Raw genomic sequence first — 19,512 nt, forward strand, 5'->3', positions numbered from 1 at the left:
AATCCCCCTCACGCCCCTCGCCCCGTCCCCCTCCACCCCACAGCTACGGTCTCTCTCTTTCTCTCCCCCCCCCCTCTCCCACGTGGCCTCCTGGCACGAGCCGGCTTCTCCCCAGCGCCTGCTTAGCATAACAATACACCCCTAGCCTGGCCAATCAGCGCCGCCGAGATTCCAGCAGCTGCCGGCACAGAAGCTCGGCAGCATATAAATAGGGCGAGCGGCGCTCCTGGCAGCTCACACTTCGCTGGGGACTTAAAGAGTGAACAGAGATCGGGGAGCTTCGGTGCATAGCTGTCTATATTTTCCGATCGCTTTTTTCCCGGAGAGATCTTTCAGCCGCCGACCAGAACCTTTTCCTTTGTGTGGATAATTTTGGGTGCCTGAATTTTGTTGTTGTTGAAACATTTCTTGTTTGGGGCTTATCGCTTCTTGCCTGTCTCGGACCATTATGACTTTGGAGGAAATTCACGGTCAGGAGACGATGCCGGAAACTAGCGACAGGTAACTATCCGCCGGGCAGAGGCTCAGCCCGGGATGGGGAAGGTGGGGTGGGTGCTTGAGGGTCGAGGCGGCTTACGGTGGAAGGGTCTTGCGCGGAGAGAGGGAGGCAGGCGCGCGAGTTGGGTACCGCCGGATGGATGGAGGGCTGGGAATGCAAGCCGGGAAAGGTTTCCCCGCGACTGACGGCACTTGCCCTCTTCTTGTCGTTTGCAGTAGCTCTAGCAGCGCCGCCGCCGGCAACCGGATGCAGAAGGCCGGCAAAGCTTTGCAGGAGCTGCTGGTTTCGTCGCAGCGCCGCGGCTGCCTCACCGCGGGCGTCTACGAATCCGCAAAACTGATGAATGTGTAAGTATCTGGGCATTTGAACCGCGCCTGTTGTTTTGCATGCCTTGCGCAACTCCAGGAAAAGGGAGGGAAGGCCGGGAAGAAGAGTGTGCAGAAAGTGCACAGCTCTTTGTTTGTTTATTTATTTGCACCAACCTCCGCTTTTAAAGTGTCTAACCGCAAGCTCTCATCCTTCCTTCTCTCTGCAGTGATCCCGACACGGTCGCTTTCTGCGTGCTGGCCGCGGACGAGGAGGACGAAGGCGACATCGCCCTGCAGATCCACTTCACCCTCATCCAAGCCTTTTGCTGCGAGAACGACATTGACATTGTGCGCGTGAACGACATCCAGAAGCTGGCCGCGATTGTGGGCGCCAGCGAGGAGGCCGGGGAGCCCAGAGACCTCCACTGCATCCTCATCACGGTGAGTTTTCAGAGCCGTGTAACTAAGGGGCAAGTCCCACTTTTATTCTGTGCAATGCCATAGCATGCCATGTCTTTCTTTAACGCTTGGGCATTGGGCAGGATTTTCTCCTGTGAATCTTTTCGAGGCAGCACATTGGATAGCAAAATAGTGCCAGAGCAACTTTAGCCCAGCAAATAACTGCCACTGGCATGATTTAAGTGCTTCTGCTGTTGGCCCATTCCCAAGGAACCACGTCTCATAAAGTGCGTTTCATTGCTACCTCAGGAATTAGCAGCCGTGTTGTGGCAATTTTGGACATATAGCCTGCCTTATTCTCCATAGCAGTGAACAGATTTAGTTTCCTGCTGTATTGTGTCTTGGACTGTGATTTTCACTCATGTATCTTTGTCCTCTTTATTGCAGAATCCCAATGAGGATGCCTGGAAAGACCCAGCCTTAGACAAGCTGAACTTGTTTTGCGAAGAGAGTCGAAATGTCAACGACTGGGTGCCAAACATCACCTTGCCCGAGTGATGTCGATGGTGTTGACGAAGCTGGTGCACAGGAGAGGTTGAAACCTTTTTGTTGCATTATCACCTTGGAGCTGCACATCTGGGCGACCCAGCGAGTGGCTGATTCTGGAGATTAGCCTGGTCAACTGCTTGGATTAAGTTGCTCAGAGACGGCACGTGGTGGATTCTTGTGGAGAGAGAGAAAAAAGAGAAGCAAAGGAAGAAGGCGAGTGGATTGTACCAACAGTGAAGTCTCTCTCCGCTATGCTGCAGCGCTGGAGAAGCTGGCATATCCGTGGAGCTGGAGAAGTACTGCAGCTTTTATTTTAGGAGCAGAAGAAAAGAGAGGGCGGAAAAACTGTGGCAGGTTTCCGGGTCAGGTGGAATGTCCATGTTAGAAAGCCAGAGTGAAAGTTGAAAACTGGACATAGATGAAAGGGCAGGAATGGACACAGTATTGTAACACGAAACTGCTGGCGGGGGGCATCCAACCCCTTCCCCAAGAGACTGGAAGCTTAAAAGACATTGGTACTATTGCATTTCTGCAAAGATGTTGATGCAGATTGAGCTACCAGAGGAGGTCTTTTGGACTATATTCTGCATTGATAACCAATCTTGCAATAATTCTTTTAAACTGAAATTCATGCTGCTATTGAAATTCTTAACACGTTTATAATAAATTTTTTTTGATAACTGACTTTTGTGTGGTGGTGGTCTTGCTTGCCAGCTGGAGAGGGAAGAATCCAAAACAACAGTCAATGGGGTAAAACATATAAATGGGCTGTAAACAGAATGCGGAGAGGACTGTTTAAGACATCTTAAAGGTATTGCAGGGAGGCAATGCTTTGGGTCCCACACAGTTATGTGCACTTGAAGTGGACTTAAGCACAGTTGCCTGGGTTTTACAGTTGCGTGTGGCTTTATCTACAACATGTGCTGGCAAAGGCACTTAACGGTTGATGTGTAAACCATAGAAATCATCACACTTCCATGGTCTGCCTTTCTGCAGTTTACGCAAGTTTGTCATTAAAAAGATGCATATGGTTTAGCTTGAGCAGGTAATAATAAAAATGTACTGGTCGAAACTACAATGTGAGTGGCCCCCACAGATCTCTTATCAGCTGAAAATATCTGATAAGGCTGGACAAAAGGGTATATGGCTTCTATTTGAAATGACTTGACCTTTCACCCGGCCCATGGCAACAGCTGTTTATCGCAACAGCTTGCAAGACTGAAGAGCTGCATGCTTAATAAGCTCTGTTCTGGGCAATGGTCTTTTGTCGTGCACTTAAAAAGACACAGCACATGTTCCTAGGCAGCTGATCATTTAAAAGCTGAAATAATAAAAACCACAAAAATAGTTGCAGAGTTTCAGATGCTTTGCATTGGTATTAAAGCTACTTGCCTCTAACATTCAGTTGCTATGATTAGAAGTTTTGGGAGAAACTATGTATTTCACAAGCCACTGTTACATTTTGTTCAGCCACTTTCTACCCTGTACAAGTCTAGGTTTCTTTTTTTTTCTTTTTCTTTTTAAGATCCAGACTTTTCAGCCTCAAACCCCAGACACAATTGCATTGGAAATATGCAGATGGAGTGCCAATAGCTTGCATCTGCCTCAAGCTGTCGGCTTCTTGTCTGTCTGCCATATGCTGGAACAAAAGAAGCTGTCATTTCAGTTTCCCAATTGTCTGCACACACTATTTCAATGAATAAAACAGTGGGTTCCCCCCCCCCTCTCAAAAGGAAGGGGGAAAAAATGTTGCTAAAAGTAATCTGTGTGGTCACTTGGATTTCTGGCAAAAAAGTAGTCGGTTTGCATTTGCCCTTGGTTTTGAATCGGATAGCCACATTTGTCTGCAATAATTCATTTTTGTTTTTAAGTCCTGCTGCAGAAGCAAAAGAACAGCCAAGTGGCAGCGTTAAGAATATTGTCAAAGGCATATGTGGCATTAGGTGCCTGTAAGGGAATGGATGGCACAAGTTGCCTTTTCAGTTCCACACCCAATCCAGCACAAGAACACTGTGATACAGACATCTGAGACATTATGATATCACTTGCTGCTCATGCCTTTGTTTAGTGCTCAGAGCTGAAAGGCTGCTTGCATTTTGGAACAAGGATAATTTGCTACCCAGCCAATGGAATTTGAAACATTCTGTTTCCAAGCGTGGTCATGCGAATGACATTCCATAGTGGCTCTTGGTATTTGCTTTAACTGTATAAGGCATGGCAGAGGCAGGAGGCACTGACCAGGCAAAAAACCTCTTTCAGTGTTGCTTTTGACATAGCAAGAGTTGGCTACGGCCTCCTCATACACACAACAACTTAGAGGCAAAAGTTGGTTGTGTAAACACATTCTGCTGCACTTGCTACTGCAGCTATGCCCTACAAACGATGTGTGATGGCAACAGGAGTTAATATACATCAGTGAAATAACTTTGCTGTAATGAAATCTCTGCTGATTATTGACACAAGTGCTCAAGCTACGTCGTAATCAACTATTACTGAATCAAGTTTTCTGTGCAGAGCTTTCATACCCTCCAACATTTCTCCGATGAAAATAGGGACGTCTCATTCCATAATGATAATTTTACTATTTATACCCCACACATCTTACTGGGTTGCCCCAGCCACTCTGGGCAGCTTCCAGCATACAGTATATAAAAACATAATAAAACATTAAACATTTAAAAAACTGCCCTATACAGGATTGCTTTCAGATGGTCGGGGGTCGGATAACTCCATACCCTCCAACATTTTTTCAATGAAAATAGGGACGCCCTAAGGAAAAGTGGGACATTTCAGGATCAAATCAGAAACCAGGACAGCTTCTCTAAATCTGGGATGTTCCTGAAAAATAGGGACCCTTGGAGGGTCTGAGCTTTGTGTCAGTGGCTATGTTCGAAAATGAAAGAGGTTGAGGCTTGAAATCATGTGGAAGCCTTTTCTGCTAGTACCAGGTATTTCCTGGGCTTATGGTTCATTTTGGAATAAACATGCTTAAGATTGCACTGGATTCATTAGTTTAGGCCAGGCATCCCCAAACTTCGGCCCTCTGGATGTTTTGGACTACAATTCCCATAATCCCTGACCACTGGTCCTCTTAGCTAGGGATCATGGGAGTTGTAGGCCAAAACATCTGGCGGGCCGCAGTTTGGGGATGCCTGGTTTAGGCCATGCATTAGGTGCATTTAATCTAAAGAAATGGAGAGTATTCTGTCTCTTTGCATTTTCAAGGAATGCACAGAGCTCTCTATCTCAGGAACCTTGCACATTCCACCTGATCAGTTCTTCAGCCAAGGACCATACGAAAACAAGGCCGTATTCCGGTGCTATCCTAGAATAACTTTTCTGCAAAGCATGAGCTATAAGCTATGACCTCGAATAACTTAATAAACGGTTGAGCCGATAAGATGGACGCAAGTCCTTAAAACAAAGCACACATATTGTATTATAATCAGAGAACTAACGTGCCCAGTTTGTCCAAATTGTTGTGTACACAAGTTATAGTTGTCAAGAGAAAAGTTACACTTCATTCTTCTAAGCAGGAAAGCAAAACAACATTCCAGGCGCTATTTGCCCCGAAGTGACATTGTTTCAACCACGTTGCAAGATGCCCTGTAAAATAGGTCAGAGAATGAAGCAAGATCAGGTCAATGTTTTGTTTTATTTTTTTCAGGCAGTTCACTCCAAATTTTACTCACACCCTAATCCTACGGCACACTTGCTTGTTCAGAATTCCAGATAATGGTATGAAGGTGCCTTCTGTAGTATTGTCTCTGAAGCTCATCAGATCTCTTAACCTGGATCCTCTCTAGAAAAAAATGCCCCAAACTGCATGTGTCAGTTGTAAAAGTGACACTCTCTGCAGATGATCTGTGTTGGGGTATCCTCTTGATTTGGGAATGGTGGCTATTGTTTTTGTAACCTTTAAAGCCCTAAACAGCCTCGGCCCAGTATACCTGAAGGAGCATCTCCACCCACATCGTTCAGCCCAGACACTGAGGTCCTGTGCTGAGGGCCTTCTGGCAGTTCCCTCACTGCAAGAAGTGAGGTTACAGGGAACCAGGCAGAGGGCCTTCTTGGTGGTGGTGCCTGCCCCATGGAATGCCTTTCCATCGGATGTCAAGGAAATAAAGAACTACCTGACTTTTAGAAGACATGTGAAGGCAGCCCTGTTGAGGGAAGTTTTTAACGTTTGTTGTTTTATTGTGTTTTTAATATTCTGTTGAGAGCCACCCAGAGTGGCTGGAGAGGCCTGGCCAGATGAGTGGGGTAAGTAATAAATTTGTTGTTGTTGTTGTTGTTGTTGTTGTTGTTGTTGTTGTTGTTGTTGTTATGCCAATTGAATGTCTATGCCATGCTGGCTTTCACACTCACATACTATAGCAGGCTTCCTCAACCTCGGCCCTCCAGATGTTTTGAGACTACAGTTCCCATCATCCCTGACCACTTGTCCTGTTAGCTAGGGATCATGGGAGTTGTAGGCCAAAAACATCTGGAGGGCTGAGGTTGAGGAAGCCTGTACTATAGCCTACCTTTGAATGTATTTGTGACTCTTGCAGAAATCCACTCTAATGCTTGCAGATGACCTTTTCATATTAGCATTCAGTAGTTGAGGTAATATGGTTTGCTATCCAACTGGGAAAGGCAAAATCCAGTTAATACTTAATACATAACTACACCATAACTACGTCACATGACAAACCCACCCCCCCTGCCCAAATAATGATGACAATGTAGCTTGAGTTTCACAGGACAGGGGTGCAAGACTAACTGCATTCCTGTAGCTTAAGCAGATCCAGAGGAGAAGGATTTAATTTTTAGTTAGCCTATGCATGCTAGAGGCTCGGCTCATATGGTCTTCAGTTGTACAGTACATATATGGCAAATATTCTAGGAGGGAGGCACAATTCCAATAACAAGTTCGGAATGGTGATGGTATAGCAAAGCTAATGTAGGCACCCTTTTGGGGTCATGGCAACTGGTCCTTCAGATGCACTGGTATCTCTTGGAACTGAAACGCCACACCCAGGTTCCACCTGTGTTTACTATGTCCTCCCTTCCAACTAGGATGAGATGAGCCATTTCTTTCTGCATATGACAGAACATTAACAAGGTGAAGGATGCACCCCAAATGTCAGGTCATGGTGCCTTCACCATGCTATTGCAAAGTTGTTCTAAAGGAGACTAATTTTAAATGGGGAGGGGGTGGATTTGGCACCCAACCCCCGTTAAAAGACATGGGGCCCCAAACTGCATTGAGATTTTTGGGACCCGTTTTCAGCCATACAACACTACTGAGCAGATATGTGTAAAAGCTGCTTGCATTTCACACACACACACACACACACACACACACACACACACACACACAACCTTAAAGTATCAATGACTTTCCTTCCTCTCTTTCCATGGTTCATTTTGCATAACATAAATTCCTGCATATTTTACATAGACTAAACCAGGCATCCCCAAACTGCGGCCCTCCAGATGTTTTGGCCTACAACTTCCATGATCCCTAGCTAAGAGGACCAGCGGTCAGGGATGATGGGAATTGTAGTCCAAAACATCTGGAGGGCCGAAGTTTGGGGGTGCCTGGACTAAACCATTCAGTACTCCATTACTACATTCATCAAAACTTATTCACACTGTTGAATTTATCTTAATGCTGCCAACATTTTCAATGTACTGTACACAATTCCCCCCATATATTCAATAAACATTTTCCAATCTTCTCTAAACATATGTTCTTCTTGTTCTCTTTTTCTATATGCTAAGTTCGCAAGCTGCGCATATTCCATCAGTTGAAGTTGACATTCTTCTTTAGTTGGAACTTTGCTCGTTTTCCATATTTGGGCTAACAAAACATGGGCTGCATTAGTGGTATACATAAGTAACCTTTTTTGACACCTGGGAATTTCCATCTGAATTATCCCTAACAATATGGATTTCTTAACCACTTGAATGATGGCCAATGCTTCCCTGTGATAGGATGCTGGAAGTTCTACCATGTTCTGAACTGTGCTTGGTTTCCACGGAGTCCATTGCAGGGAATAGACTTCTTCTGTGCCTAGGAATTTGCAGGCATTCCAACTCCAGTGCAGCTCTACCGGTAATTGTGTGCAAACAAAAGGGCAGCGCCTGAATGTGTATGCAAAGGCACCTTGGAATGTACACAGACTGCAAATCCACCCTGGTCTGCATTTGAATGCATATGCGAATGGGCATTCGGTTTGGGTGTGCTGTTCCCATTCCAGCATCTGATATAATCAAGTAATCTTGTTTACTCATATGCATATCCTATTCTAGATAAGGGCAACTTTCTGCATAGCAGGAGTCCTGATTTTGCTGGCGTTAGATGCCATAGTCCAGGGGTCAGCAAACTTTTTCAGCAGGACGCCGGTTCACTGTCCCTCAGACCTTGTGGGCGGCTGGACTATAATGGTGGGTTAGAGACTCAAGGTGTACCTCTGCAGGTAGTTGCCACAAACATGATCTTGGCCAGGTGCACATCCATATGTCCCCCAAAGGGGTAGACAAAATGGCATAAAATAGGGCATAGGTGCACACAGTTGCAAGCCTCCTGCTCTCATTTGGCATGTAGGTAAAGATAAAAGACCCTTAGACGGTTAAGTCCAGTCAAAGGGGATTATGGGGTTGCGGTGCTCATTTTGCTTCAGGCCGAGGGAGCCAGCGTTTGTCCACAGACAGCTTTCCGGGTCATGTGGCCAGCAGGACTAAACCGCTTCTGGCGCAACGGGACACCGTGACGGAAACCAGAGTGCACAGAAATGCCGTTTACCTTCCCGCCGCAGTGGTACCTATTTATCTACTTGCACTTGCATGCTTTCGAACTGCTAGGTTGGCAGGAGCTGGGACAGAGCAACGGGAGCGCATTCTGTCGCAGGGATTCGAACTGCCGACCTTCTGATTGGGAAGCCCGAGAGGCTCAGTGGTTTAGACCACAACGCTACCCACGTCCCATTTGGCATGTATATATATATATATATATATATATATATATATATATATATATGTGTGTGTGTGTGTGTGTGTGTGTGTGTGTGTGTGTATACATATACATATACATAAGCACATGTGCAAAAGTTCCATGTTTGATCCTAAGGTGTGCATGTTCAGGCAAAGTCCCTTTTTATAATGCTTTGTTCCACTTGGTTGTATGCTAGAGGGCTATGGTCAGGCAGATGAAAGAAACCAGGCTAGGTTCACTAAGTTCATGGCTTCCCAGCTCTCAAATCCCCTGGTCATCAAATATCAGCGGCAGAAGTGCAGTCAGATTACATACTGTCTCAGGTTCAGAATATATAATATTACTTGGAGCCTGTCTGATGACCTATATAATCAGGAATGAGATGGGTCTGGATAGTATCTCTGCATTGTACTCTGCATGGATGCATTCATACAAAGATCAACAGCCTGGGTACAAATGGGGTCCTAAATCCAGTGAATATGTTAAAGTAGCTGTGACAAAACCCCACAAGGACCAGTCTAAAGGAGACTTGTGCAAGAAATTCACTTTATTCTTTTGAGGTGTAATCAAATGTGCCAGTGATTCATTTCACTTTTCATATTTTCAAGATCAAGGCCTCGGGCGCCTGTTGATAGAAAGATGAGATATAAATAATTGTGTTATATAATATAAATAAATACATGGAAATAATTTATGGACAGAAGCATTAATGGGTTGATAACCCCTAACACACACCAATCTGCAAAGGGGCTCATTTCATTGATCTTCAGTACAATCCAGGAAGGTAGATCAAAGGCTACCCAGTGCGCCTCATAGCTAAATAAAGCTCCGAGTCTCGACCAAAGTGACATATTCACTTTCTCCCTGGGAACATGCCGTTTCAACTTTGCGCTTATCCAGTATTGGTGAACTGATTCACTTGGCACTGAAGATACCATTGGTTCGGAAAGCCCAAACAGAAGGCTTCTGTTGCTGGACAATATCAGATAGCTCACCTGGTTAGAGCATGGTGCTGGCAACGCCAAGGTTGCAGGTTCGATCGTCATATGGGACAGCTGCATATTCCCGCATTGCAGGGGGTTGGACTAGATGATCCTCAGGGTCATCTGTTCCAACTCTACAATTCTTTGATTCCATTATCATATTAATCTGCAGGGACATGAAGGATCTATTTTCTGATTACTCCCAGAATATACTGAACTAGCGTGTCGAGGATGCTAACATGCTGGTTTCCTATGAGCAGAGTTAAAATGGCTATTATTATTATTATTATTATTATTATTATTATTATTATTATTAAAAATGGGACTATACAAGGATTTGAACATTCACCTACACTGGCTTCCAGTATGTTTCCGAGCACAGTTCAAAGTGTTGGTGCTGACCTTTAAAGCCCTAAACGGCCTCGGTCCTGTGTACCTGAAGGAGCGTCTCCACCCCCATCGTTCAGCCGGGACGCTGAGGTCCAGCGCTGAGGGCCTTCTGGCGGTTCCCTCACTGCAAGAAGCAAAGCTACAGGGAACCAGGCAGAGGGCCTTTTCGGTAGTGGCGCCTGCCCTGTGGAACGCCCTCCCATCGGAGGTCAAGGAGATAAACAACTACCTGACATTTAGAAAACACCTTGGGCGGGGTATAAATAATTAATAATAATAATAATAATAATAATAATAATAATAATTCACCTGCTGTCAAATGCCACAAATGATTCAAGTGAGGCTACTGTATCATGTGGTTCGTCTTTCATTGTTGAGTTTCCATAGCAGGTTTATTGGTGGTTGTTCAACCCGGTAAACAGCAAAAGTATGCTGTGGTGAGGAATCACAAGCTCCTCCTACAGGCCTGTGCTTTGTCTTTATCCACCCACATACCTTGCATGCTTTTGGATTGTAAAAGAATGACACACTCACAGGAGAATAATGTCTCTTTGAAAAACTGCTTTCATGTGTGTGCAATGCACTCCCACTGTCCCACAAAGGAGATCGGGTGTGCACAGCAGGCAAAAACTCCAATAAAAACTACTGCTTATACTATTCACTTTCTCCCCACATTTTGAAAGACAATCGGCTTAAGTATGAATTCTTTGTCCACTGCAGATTACTCTGGTATTTAGCATAACAACACCTGCCCTTCCAGACAGGTGCTGCTAGCCTTAAGAGGTATGTTGAGCCCACATTTGGGGCTCCAAAGCCATGTGCTTTCCATACTGAGGCAGTAGGATTGTAGGTCTTTACCAGCAAAATGCATTTTTTTAACCCTTAAGATACTAGCCTGGCCAGTTCTATGTACAATTCCCCTTGATGGGCATGACAATTCTCCACCTTAGACTCCACCCTTTGCATGAGCATCATCCATATTTAAGTCATGTTCCTGTCCCATGCAATTGCCATTCCCCTTGTACCCCTGATCTTGCGTTCCGGCTCCCCTGGCCTGTATACCTGACAGCCATCTTGACAATTTCTGACGTTGGTCTAAATCGTGTGCATGTGCAAACACTTGCTATCTAGATCTGAACCCTGACCTGGTTTTCTTTTTTATGTTGGCTATCTCTGATGAAGCTCTCATCCGTTCTCGCAAACCGCTCTTCCGTGGTTCACCAGGACCCTCTGAAATGGCAAACTTTGTCTCCTCCAGCCTCCAGCCAGCATGGCCAATGGATGATAGAAGCAATAGGCCAAAACAGGTTGAGGAAGGCTGGTTGAGGCATGCCCCCTATATATATATATACTGTAAAGGGTGTTACAGGCTTCTAAACAAGGTAGTACTTTCTGTCTCCCCTAGTAACACAACAGGGAATCACCACACCCCTCCAACTGGTTTGGGATTCGTCTCTTTCTCCAGAAGTTCTTTCCCCCTTCTCACTGAATGGAGACCCAAATAGCGTGTTCCCTACTTCACCTGTCCCCAAATCAGCTTCCCAGTTTTCCTCTTGTCTTTTGTTGTTTAGTCGTTTAGTCGTGTCCGACTCTTTGTGACCCCATGGACCATAGCATGCCAGGCACTCCTGTCTTGCAATGCCTCCCACAGTTTGGTCAAACTCATGTTCGTAGCTTCGAGAACACTGTCCAACCATCTCGTCCTCTGTCGTCCCCTTCTCCTAGTGCCCTCCATCTTTCCCAACATCAGGGTCTTTTCCAGGGAGTCTTCTCTTCTCATGAGGTGGCCAAAGTATTGGAGCCTCAGCTTCAGGATCTGTCCTTCCAGTGAGCACTCAGGGCTGATTTCCTTAAGAATGGATAGGTTTGATCTTCTTGCATACTCCTAAAAAGACACTAATCACTGTCTTTAAAACTAAGCTCAAAGACTTCATTCTCTGGCTACAGATATTTCCCTCAGACTGGATTTTACACACACTGCTCAGGAACTACTGTATATCCTAGCCAGGATAGCTCAGCTGGTAGAACATGACTCTTAATTTCAAGGTCATGGGTTTGAACCTCATGTTGGGCAAACGATTCCTGCATTAGGGAGAGGTCTAAATCTGACAAGTTTTGGAGAGTTTAATTAGGCACCTTTGGACAAACACGTTCCTTTTTAACCAGGCCTTTGGTTGATCTGATTTACATCCTAGGCCAGGCATATCCAAAGTCTATTTCGGGGGTCTAATTTGGCCGGCCGGCCGGTTTAATTCGGCCCCCGTGGCAGTTTATATTTCCTGGGGTAAAATCCTTAAAAAAACCTCAACAACTCCAACTATTAAAAAAGCTCAACAATTTCAACCCTAAAAAAAGTTCAACAACTTCAAGGCTCAATAACTTTGGGGTAAAATCCTAAAAAAAGGTTAACAACTTCAATCCTAAAAAGAAAAGTCAACAATTTTGGCTGGCCCTTTGGTCGGCCCTCACAGCCCTTCACTTCATCAAATCTGGCCCTCTTTGAAAAAAGTTTGGACAGTACTGTATACCTAGGCTCCTTAAAAATGTGTTTTGTGTGTGTGTTTGTGTGTGTGCGGGGGGGGTGCTATTGGGTTGTTATTTTTATTTTTATTAGGTATTTTATGTTTTTATATCTTGATTTTATTCTGTGAAGCTCCCTGAGACCCCTGGGTATAGGGTGCTATAATAAAAACCGCCAGTATACCTGAAGGAGCGTCTCCACCTCCATCGTTCTGCCCGGACACTGAGGTCCAGTGCCGAGGGTCTTCTGGCGGTTCCCTCGGTACGAGAAGCTAAGTTACAGGGAACCAGGCAGAGGGCCTTCTCGGTAGTGGCACCCACCCTGTGGAATGCCCTCCCACCAGAGGTCAAAGAGAACAACAATTACCAGACCTTTAGAAGGCATCTCAAGGCAGCCCTGTTTAGGGAAGTTTTTAATGTTTGATGGATTTCTGTATTTTAATGTTTTGTTGGAAGCTGCCCAGAGTGCCTGGGGGAACCCGGCCAGATGGGCGGGGTATAAATAAATAATAATAATAATAATACATATATAATATATAATATATAATAATACAATAATAATTATTGTAAAACCACCATCAGCCCCCAAACTTGCCAGGGTTGGAGCCCCTTTCCACCCCTGAAATATATTGCAGAATTGATGTTCCAGTACAGCAGCCTTCCTCAAGCTGCTGCTGCAGCATCCTGAACATTTATTTATATTTTGAAGGAAGTCCCACTGGATTCTGTGGATGTGACTCCCAGACCCACAGCACTCACTACTTTTTAGACCAGTTCTATCAATCAGGGACAAAAATCTACCCCGCACAACTGTGTTTAGAAGAATGTATGCCTTTGGCAGGGAGGAAACTGGGATTCCCAGTGGAAACACAACCTCGGTTGCCCTCATACAGGCACTTACGGTAGTTCCATATGTTCTCTCTGTCCTTCACATTGTCTTTTGCAAAAGTTGCACATTATTTCAAACTTCTAAAAACAGCAGCAGCAAATAATAACAACCAAGTCTGCATGACTTGTACTAAACAATTAAATTATAGGGGCATGTTATACGGTAGTACACAGACTGTTCTCTTCGGAATTAAAAATCAGTCTCCTAAATTCACTCCATAGTTTTTTAACCATATAAAACCCCCAGCTTGGCTTGCCTGGCTTTAAAACACATAGTGCCTTGTTTTATATGAGAAAGAGAGAGACTTCTACCAGAGATTTTGATCCCCAAGGCATCCATGTATTATAGTGGCCACACTTTCAGGGCTCCCATTATGTATCAAGACTCAGTGATACATAATGGAATCTCTCTTCGGCAGATTTTATGACATTTACATATTATATTTATGTAAATGGGACTCGGGACAATGTACATTGTTCTCCCTGCCCCCCACAACCCACACACAACAACTCTATGAGGTAAAGTAGGCTGAGAGCGTCATGACCATGTGGGGATTTGAACCGCACTCTCACTAGTTCGAATCCAACCCTTTTCACTAGGATTCCATATGTTGAGACTTCAGCTCCCATCACTCCTGACCACTGGTCTTGGGAGCCACATGCAGTGGCGTATCGTGGGTTGCCAGTGCTCAGGGCCGCGCGGAAGGGTGAGTGGATGAGAGGGAAATGGACGGAGTACGCATGTGCGTTCAACTGCCTCACCCAGAAGATCACAGCCACGGAGATAAGAAGAAGTCTGGAGAAGTCACTGGTCCATATGTAGAAGCCATTTTCAATGGAGCCCAGTGATGGAAGTGCACAGCTGTATTGAGGCAGCCCCAGGTATTGTGATTTTGCATCCCCTAACAATTTTGCACCCTGGGCAACAGCCCCTGTGCTATGCCACTGGCCACAGGTTTCCTATTCCTGGACTACATCATGGTGGCTCTCACTCATTTCATGACTCCTCCTTGAACCTATTGACGGACTGCAACTTTGCAACTTTGGATATTGTTATGAATTGGTGTGGGCAGGCTGTATGCCTGAGCCGCCTTCCAATTCCTGGGTCCAGTATGGATTCAATTTGTGGAATAGCCAGGCTAGCTTCCCGGTGAGGTGATGGTCCTGGGCCATTAAGGTATCAAAGGAAGTGTTTCTGTGCCAGATGACAAGTGGGTAGGCCCCTCTCCTTCGACTCACTGGTAGACAGAAAGGCAAAGGCAGAGCGGAGAGTTGAGTTATGTGAGCAAGAAGCTAGAAGCTGCAGGCTGGGAAGCCACAAAGGCAGAACCATGCCCGATTTCTGTTGGAAACCAAGGCAGTGGCTATGGGAAAAGCAGGGGCCCCTTGGGGTGTTAATGCTGTGAGCACCTGCATCGTAGGCTCAGGATGTAATAAAGGAAATATACTAAAGGTACCACATTCTCCATGGTCCCTCATCCCAAAGGAAACATGAACCCTAGGGATCTCACACCGGGGTTAAATCTCACACCGGGGTGGTGTACAACAGTATGTTAACACTGTAGCAATGGTGGAAGAGATACTTACAGGGTCATAAATTAATAATAATAACAATAATCCAAAATTTTGCTTTCATATATGGAAACAAGTCTTCACATAAACAATTTGCACTGTTTGCCCAAAGGGTCTGTGTAATAACTTTGAGAGACCCAAAGATCCAAAATCTTCAGGAGCCCCACAAGGAAAGAGAAGACAACTTGGGTTAGTTCTTTCCATCAGAAATGAGCAATTGGCCCCATCTCATATAGCTATTGCAGCAGGATAAGGCTATGAGCTGCAATAGCTATATTACTTCCTATATCAGAGGCAAGATATCTTTGAATATCGGTTGTTGGGAGTCGCCGGAGAGGAGAGCATGGCTCTGCTCATGCCCGGTTTTGTTGACTCCCCATAGACAGTGGGTTGGCCCCTGTGACAACAGGATTCTAGATTACTGTAGGTGAGGCTTTGGTCTGGCCCAGCGGTGACAAAAATGCTTTGTCATTTTAGCTGAATGGCAAGAGGTTTAAATCAGCCGTAGCCGTAGCAGAAACAGACTGCAACCACAAATTCACATTTACCAAATGCACTTACATAAATCTCCCCCCTGCTCTTCACAGCAACTCCTAGAAAGGATGGCAGAGAAATGGCAATTTCTTTATTCCTCTTTGGGGGGCAATTATGCAACATAATTGCCTTTAAGAGTCCTGTTCTTTCCATGTGTGCTGCTGCCAGCAATTCTATTTTTTTCTCCAGGAGCATTTCCCCTACCAGATATGGTTTCCGAATATAAAAATATATCAGGCCGATGGGGGGAAATATGCCAAAAACTCTAAGAGCATTTGACACCTTCCCACTTTTGCTACTATAATTATTTCAGCCAGCTTCTGGAAGGAGTGACAACGGCAGGTCAATGATCAGCAAACACTTGGCTTCCAGAAAACCCCAGCCTGTTGCTGATTCATAGGCTGGCTGCTTTCTACCAGCAATGCTTTCGTACCTTCAGCAGCTGGAGAACAGGCTGCAATTCAACCAGTGAACATTCCCCCAGTCAGTGTGGAGAAGGCAAAGGTATCTCCTCATTAATGTCTGACTGTTGTGCTAGAAAAATAGGGGCCCTGCCAGAATAAATGGATGGTTAGGAATATCAAAAGCTGCCTTATATACCAGACTCAGGCCATGCCATTCTAGTTCAGTATTACCTACGCTGTCTGCTGCAGCAGGTTCCCAGAGTTTTTAGACACTCTTTCCCAGACCTAGGTGAAAATTGCAGGGATTGGACCTGCTATTGATAGCAGGAACACCAAAGAAAACCCCCTGTGCTGCAAAACATAACACTGAACAACAACAAGCAACACGTCGGCCAATAATATACTGACAATATATTGATAACACTATACTGTTTCAAAATTCATAAACAGAAGACATGAAATATGTGCCTGGAGTCACAAATTAATAAGAATCAAATAAATGTTCCATGAACAGGGATGGTAGGAGTGGTAAGTCACTGTCAAAGATCTCTGAAATGGAGGCAGAATGCCTTTCCACACAGTCAATATCCTAGAAATATGAGTTGATGGGTGCTCTGAACGTCGCAATAGGATGCTCTGAGCACATTAGCAGACAGAACAGTTCTTCCAGGATAATGAACTCTTTCAATGATAATTCTTCATCAGCAAATTAATTGACCCCAAAAGGTACATCAAATGGCTATGGATCAGTGATCACATAATAATAATAATAATAATAATAATAATAATAATATTTTATTTATACCCCGCCCTCCCCAGTGAAAACCGGGCTCAGGGTGGCTAACCCCAATAAAATTACAATAAAACATAAAAAGCAATTGATTAAAATACAGATTAAAATACAATATTAAAATTTAAAATGCAGCCTGATTTTAAGTAGTCCATAAATCCAAGCCATGAGGGAGGAAACCACAGGGGTCAGACTAAGTCCAACCCAAAGGCCAGGCAGAACAGCTCTGTCTTGCAGGCCCTGTGGAAAGATGACAAATCCCGCAGGGCCCTGGTCTCCTGTGAAAGAGCATTCCACCAAGTTGGGGCCAATACTGAAAAGGCCCCTGGCCCTAGTAGAGGCCAATCTAGCCACCTTATGGCTCGGGATCTCCAGAATATTGTTGTTTGTGGATTTTAAGGTCCTCTGCGGGGCATTTTAAGGTCCTCTGCGGGGCATACCAGGAGAGGCGGTCCCGTAGGTACGAGGGTCCCAAGCCGCATAGGGCTTTAAAGGTCAAAACCAGTGTAGTAAGTTGTAGTAAGTAAGTGTTTGCAGAAACAGCATGTGCTTGGCCACTGAGCTATGGTTCACCCTCGATGGTTGTACAGGATTTCATTCATGTCTTCCTTTTTATCTCATTTTTCCTTCTTGGAGAGCAAGGCAATACACGTGGTTCTTCCCTTGCTCCTATTTTGTTTTCACAGCAATGCTCAGAAATGAATTAGGCTGAAAGATGAAGACTGGTTTAGCGAAGCTCATGGCTATGTACAGATCATAGCTGCCAAGTTTTCCCTTTTCTCGCGAGGAAGCCTATTCAGCATAAGGGAATTTCCCTTAAAAAAAGGGATAACTTGGCAGCTATGGTACAGATTTCAACCTAGATCTCCACATGCATCCTAGCCACTGCCCCTCTGCCCCTGTCTAATGTGTGAACAGGGAAACATAAAGGCTATTTGAATGATTTACAGCAGGCACCCCCAAACTGCGGCCCTCCAGATGTTTTGGCCTACAACTCCCATGATCCCTAGCTAACAGGACCAGTGGTCAGGGAAGATGGGAATTGTAGTCCAAAACATCTGGAGGGCCGAAGTCTAGCTGCCAAGTTTTCCCTTTTCTCGCGAGGAAGCCTATTCAGCATAAGGGAAAATCCCTTAAAAAAAGGGATAACTTGGCAGCTATGCAAAGTTTGGGGGTGCCTGGCTTACAGCCTCTTTTGATGGTCTGCAGCATCACAAGAAAATCCAGTTGTAGCTTCTACCCCTCTACTCATCCTAACTGTCCCCACCTCTTGGGGGTAGAAGAAGTCCTTCTTCCTTGTATGGAGGGCAACCTCCCACAACTCCCACCAGCCCCAGCAACCATAGCCAATGTTCAGGCATAATGGAAGTCATAGTAAAAAAACAAATAAATGCAGGCTATCTAGTTGAGGAAGGTTGATGCAAGGAAATGCACACCATTACATTTAGTGAGTCATTTTCAGAAATCCCTAAGAGCTAGTTTAGAAAACACAGTGGCTCCTTTAAACCAGTCCTTAAGATGGCTATGTGAGCCATTTGTAAGCAGCTGTTTCCCATGCAGGAAATGTGGCTTTCTCTATGCTGGGTGCACCTGTAACAATATGGGCACGGGGACAATCAGCTGCATACGACCCTCCTAGGGATTGTCAGATTGCAACCCAGAGATTCACTTTTTATGTTTAAACCCATTCATCCAATGGAATAGGAAGCACCTGCCACTTTTTCTGCTGCTCTTCCTCGGTTCCTGTGTCACCTGCATTGCATTGTTCCTTTAATTCAAGGATGAGAAACTGGTAGCCTTCCAGATGTTGTTGAACTACAGCTCCCATCATCCCTGGTCGTGAACTATGCTGGCTGAGGCTGATGGAAGCTGGATCCCATTGAAAAATGGAGGTTCGCAGGATCTTTGTCCCTGTTTTAACTCTTCCCGACTTTGCAGTTTGACTTCTTGCCTGACTGTCAGTTCAGCAGAGATTAAGCTTGTTGTGACTCTTGGCCTCCCGCGAGTTAATTTATAGCTATGCATATATATATATAAGGTTAGCTTCTCCTTCCTCTAATGTGTGGTATTTCTGGAGTTCTCACTACAACAAGCCAGTGGGGTAAATTCGAAGTGCCGACCTTCTGATCAACAAGCCCTAGGCTCTGTGGATTACATGCATGACTTCAAAGCTTGGAGAGATGTCCCCAAATGTTCCAGGAATCCACTGATAAACGTTTTGAGAATGCCAGCACAACACAAACTTCATCTCCAGAACAGGAGATGGAACTGAAAGCCCCCCCCCCCAAATGTAAACATGCAAAATGGTGAGATTGTTTAGTTAAAAGGAAATCATTCATTTGGACAGTAATTGTCTTTTGGTGCAACAAAGAGTATATTCCTACATATTTCAGGAATCGATTTGAAATATTTAGAATGATGCTTTTACCCTCCCTCATTAATACCCTTCATCAAAAAAGGTCAAAACCTCGACACATATCTGCATAACCACAGAGCCATAAGCAGTATTTTTATTTGTGTATTTGTTTATAGCCTGGGGGCAATCCTTTTGCTCTCAGCTTGTCCTACTCTCGCAACAATGTTTTGCAGATAAAGAAGACTTGCCAAAGGGAATATTTTGGGCTTTGAGAAGGAGACAACAAAGTGAAGCCACATCAATGATTATTGTACTGTAGTTGCCATGCAAAGTGTAGG

At 44.9% G+C, this 19,512-nt stretch overlaps 1 protein-coding gene across 1 annotated transcript; it reads left to right on the forward strand.

The window, feature by feature from the left end:
• Nucleotides 1-226: 226 nt before the first annotated feature.
• GADD45G (growth arrest and DNA damage inducible gamma) lies at nt 227-4,587 on the forward strand. Its single transcript, XM_035100250.2, has 4 exons — nt 227-501; nt 715-846; nt 1,035-1,248; nt 1,654-4,587. The coding sequence occupies exons 1-4, from the start codon at nt 449-451 to the stop codon at nt 1,762-1,764; spliced, it is 510 nt and encodes a 169-aa protein (XP_034956141.1). The 5' UTR covers nt 227-448; the 3' UTR covers nt 1,765-4,587.
• The last annotated feature ends 14,925 nt before the right edge of the window (nt 4,588-19,512 follow it).

The sequence above is a fragment of the Zootoca vivipara genome, chromosome 11 (genome assembly GCF_963506605.1).
Source record: "Zootoca vivipara chromosome 11, rZooViv1.1, whole genome shotgun sequence".
NCBI lineage: Eukaryota > Metazoa > Chordata > Lepidosauria > Squamata > Lacertidae > Zootoca > Zootoca vivipara.

Coding starts and splice junctions, on each gene's coding strand:
- GADD45G (XM_035100250.2), top strand. CDS start 449: ATGACTTTGGAGGAAATTCACGGTCAGGAGACGATGCCGGAAACTAGC. Junction 502..714: donor ATGCCGGAAACTAGCGACAG/GTAACTATCCGC, acceptor TGTCGTTTGCAG/TAGCTCTAGCAGCGCCGCCG. Junction 847..1,034: donor TCCGCAAAACTGATGAATGT/GTAAGTATCTGG, acceptor TTCTCTCTGCAG/TGATCCCGACACGGTCGCTT.